This window comes from Egretta garzetta, unplaced genomic scaffold (assembly GCF_000687185.1).
Source record: "Egretta garzetta isolate BGI_Z169 unplaced genomic scaffold, ASM68718v1 scaffold1425, whole genome shotgun sequence".
NCBI lineage: Eukaryota > Metazoa > Chordata > Aves > Pelecaniformes > Ardeidae > Egretta > Egretta garzetta.
The window spans coordinates 14393-17294 of record NW_009259820.1 but is presented as its reverse complement, the minus strand read 5'-3'; the positions used below and the strand labels follow the sequence as shown (position 1 = coordinate 17294).

General features: G+C 64.2%; 1 protein-coding gene across 2 annotated transcripts in view; it reads right to left on the bottom strand.

The window, feature by feature from the left end:
• The window catches only part of SHC1 (SHC adaptor protein 1), a 4608-nt gene that overhangs the window by 1205 nt on the left and 501 nt on the right, over positions 1–2902 (bottom strand). The window contains exons 1-10 of one of the 2 annotated variants that reach the window (XM_035895404.1): positions 2849–2902; positions 2565–2635; positions 2206–2269; positions 1810–1929; positions 1280–1333; positions 1092–1143; positions 781–907; positions 489–657; positions 228–288; positions 2–106 (exon numbers count right to left, since the gene is read on the bottom strand). The exon at positions 2849–2902 is cut by the window's right edge and continues 501 nt beyond it. In XM_035895404.1, the coding sequence (XP_035751297.1) occupies positions 2–106; positions 228–288; positions 489–657; positions 781–907; positions 1092–1143; positions 1280–1333; positions 1810–1929; positions 2206–2269; positions 2565–2635; positions 2849–2902 (877 nt within the window). The remainder of the gene's footprint in view (position 1; positions 107–227; positions 289–488; positions 658–780; positions 908–1091; positions 1144–1279; positions 1334–1809; positions 1930–2205; positions 2270–2564; positions 2636–2848) is intronic. The other variant, XM_035895405.1, reaches the window with a different exon arrangement.

The following is a 2902-nucleotide window of genomic DNA, read 5'->3' as shown; positions in this document are numbered from 1 at the left end:
GCTTGGCGTGTCTTGTCCATGTTCTGCACATTGACGTAAGACGGGTCATCGAACAGGTCTGTGCGGCCGGACGTGCCCGCCGGAGCCGGGTATTTCTCTCTCCCTGCTGCCAAAAGCACCGTGGTCAGTGGGGCTCCAGCTTGCCTCAGCCCCGAAACCAGTGCCCGCTATGGGAGCACTTGGGGTCCAGGAAGGCAGACGGGGACTGGCCACATCCGTCACGTTACCTTGGGCAGGAGCGTGCTGCTTCCGGGGGTCGTAATCCCCTCCAGACGTCTGACCGACAGGCTGAAGGGAGAGGCTGGTGGTGAGTCCCGCTGTTCTCCCCATCCCTTCCCGCTCCCCGGGCTGCTAGAGATGCCGGGGAGACATGTGCCATGGCTCTCGTGGTGGAATAACCCTGAGCCAAAAGCCCATGGCCTGCTCGGGGTCCCTGCATCTCCCTTGTAATGTGGAGCCTCCCCATGAGGACGTGCCCAGGGCCTTACCAGCGTGGCGCCCAAGTGATTGGGGGTAGGAGCAGCCCCTTCCCGCAGCCGCATGTCCACGACCCCCCCGATGGGAGGCTCCTTGCCAGGGAAGTCGTTGTAGTACTGGTGATCAGGCGCTGGTTCCTCCTCTTCCTCATCCCAGGCAGAGCCATCAAACCCCGCCATCCTGGGAGGGCACAGCACAGATGAGCAGCTGACAGCAGCCAGGGCCGCAGCCCCTCTCCAAAACCAAACAATCTCACACAGACAGGTTCCTACCTTCCTCCTTCCCACACAGCTCTGCCCTTACCTGTCATGGGGTGTCACCAGCTTTGGGGGGTTCTTCAGGTACTGCTTGAATCGTAGCTCGAAGGCCTGCCCGATGGTGCTGATCACGTCCTGCGCCAAGCCCTCGGGGCACTCCAGGATATGGCAGGCTGGGAAGGGAATGGTAGAGTGGGAGCGTGGAACCCCAACGATGAGCTCTCCACCCCTCAAGCCCGCCCTATGCACCCCAGAGCTTCCTTACGAGGGACCCAGTCCCTCCCCACCACACTAAGCTGCGCCTAAACATCCACGCAAGGGGGCTCTGGCATTTAGGACCCTCGGGGGCAGCCTCACCTCTCTGATTGACGGGGTCTTTGGCAACATAGGCGACGTACTCGGCTGTGTCCTGTGGGCGAGACACCAAGCGCTGAGACGGGGCTGCCAGGGAGCACGGTGCCCAAGACTTCAGGGAGAGGGGAGGAGAGGCACCGATCCCAAGCACAGGGCAGGGCAGGAGCAGACGGGGACCCTCACGTACTCACCGGGTCTCCCCCAGAAGCGAAGGAGATGGATTGCATGTGGTGGTTGGCAATGATCTGCAAGGCAAAGAGTTTGTTGAATGCAGCCAGCAGCTCCTCTGTGCCCAGCCAGAGGCAGCACCTCCTGCCCGCCATGCTCCTCTCCCAGGGCTGGCCCAGCACAGGGGCTTACAAGCCTCTGGAGCCCTGGTTATGAGCCACAGACCACCAGGAAAAGGGCTGGGAACACCAAAAGGGCCACCGAGAGCAGGGTGAAAACCAGGAGACCTGGCCCCAGGCCATGGGGCTTGGGTCTCACAGTCTCCAGGACAGATCCTGCAAAGCACGCGGGGTATCGCTCCCACCTCATCACCAGCTCCCACCTCATCACCCCTAGGGACCAGGGGGAGGTGGGCACTCAGCAGGTCACACAGCCCACCCAGACAGCCCTTAGGGAGGCTGGGGACATCCCCTGCCCCAGCAGGGCCCAGGGTGGGGGACATGAGGGTTCCTCCTTGCCTAAAGCCAGTTGCCCAGCACCTCCCCGCTCTCACCTGCTTGCAGTCAGAGGCCATGAGGTTGAGGCTGCTGGTGGAGATGGTCAGGGTGATGGGCATGCCGGCAAACTTCAGGTTGCTCTTGCCCAGGATGGAGTTCAGGGAGCGGCCGCAGGGCTAGGGGCAGATGGCAGCATGGGGAAGGGGCTCCCTGGGCCAGACACAGCCTGGCTCGGGGGGACGGGGCAAGTCCTGCCGCCCTCCACGGTGCAGACTGGCACCTCCTCCCCATCACCGCTCCTACTGAGCTCTGCTGGCCCGAGCCGCAGTGGGAGATCAGAGCCCCAGGCTGCCCAGCCTGGGCACAGCCAGTTGGGCTGGGATCCGGCCCTTGGCCCCGTGCCCAGACGGCCAAGCGTGCTCCCCCCCAGCAGCTCCCCAGCCCAGCCTCACCTTCCTCCTCCGCACGGCTCCCTTGGCACCAGGCACGGCCTCGCACACCAGCCCAATGGCCTCCCTGCAGGGAGCACAGCGGGATGTCAGTCCCCCCCAGTGCCTGCCCTCCCCGTTCCCTCGTGACCCCCGCCAAGCACAGGGCCGAGGACGCAGAGACCAGCACAGAAGGGACAGGGTGACAAATGGAAAACCCTCAGGCAGCACCAGCCAGGGCTCTTTAAGCAGAATTGCACTGGTGTCAGTATTTGACGGGGCTGCAGGCAGCCAGGCCCCCACCAAAAGCCCCACAACGCCACCACGGGGCTCAGACCCCCCCTCCCCAAAAGCAGCAGCCCCTGGGGAGAGGCAGAGCTCACCTGGTGACCTGTGTCCTGGTGTTGAAATCCAAAGCCCTCATGGACTGGAGGACTTCCACGCAGCCCATGTACTGGGGGAGAGAGCAGGGTCAGCCCAGTGAGCCCTGGGGTTTGCTCCCCACACAGCCGAGGAGGGGGTCAGGGCCCCGAGCCCCCCAGCTCCGCAGCAGTGACCTCCCCGGGAATCCCACTGCCCGCTTACCACCCCCAAAGAGCACACCAGGAAGTCCCCAAATCCCCACCATGACCCTTCCCGCGCCCCCCAACAAGTCCCCAGCACTCACCCGGACGTGGTAGGAGACCCCGGGGCCCATGACCGTGTCCACCGGGTGCAGGCA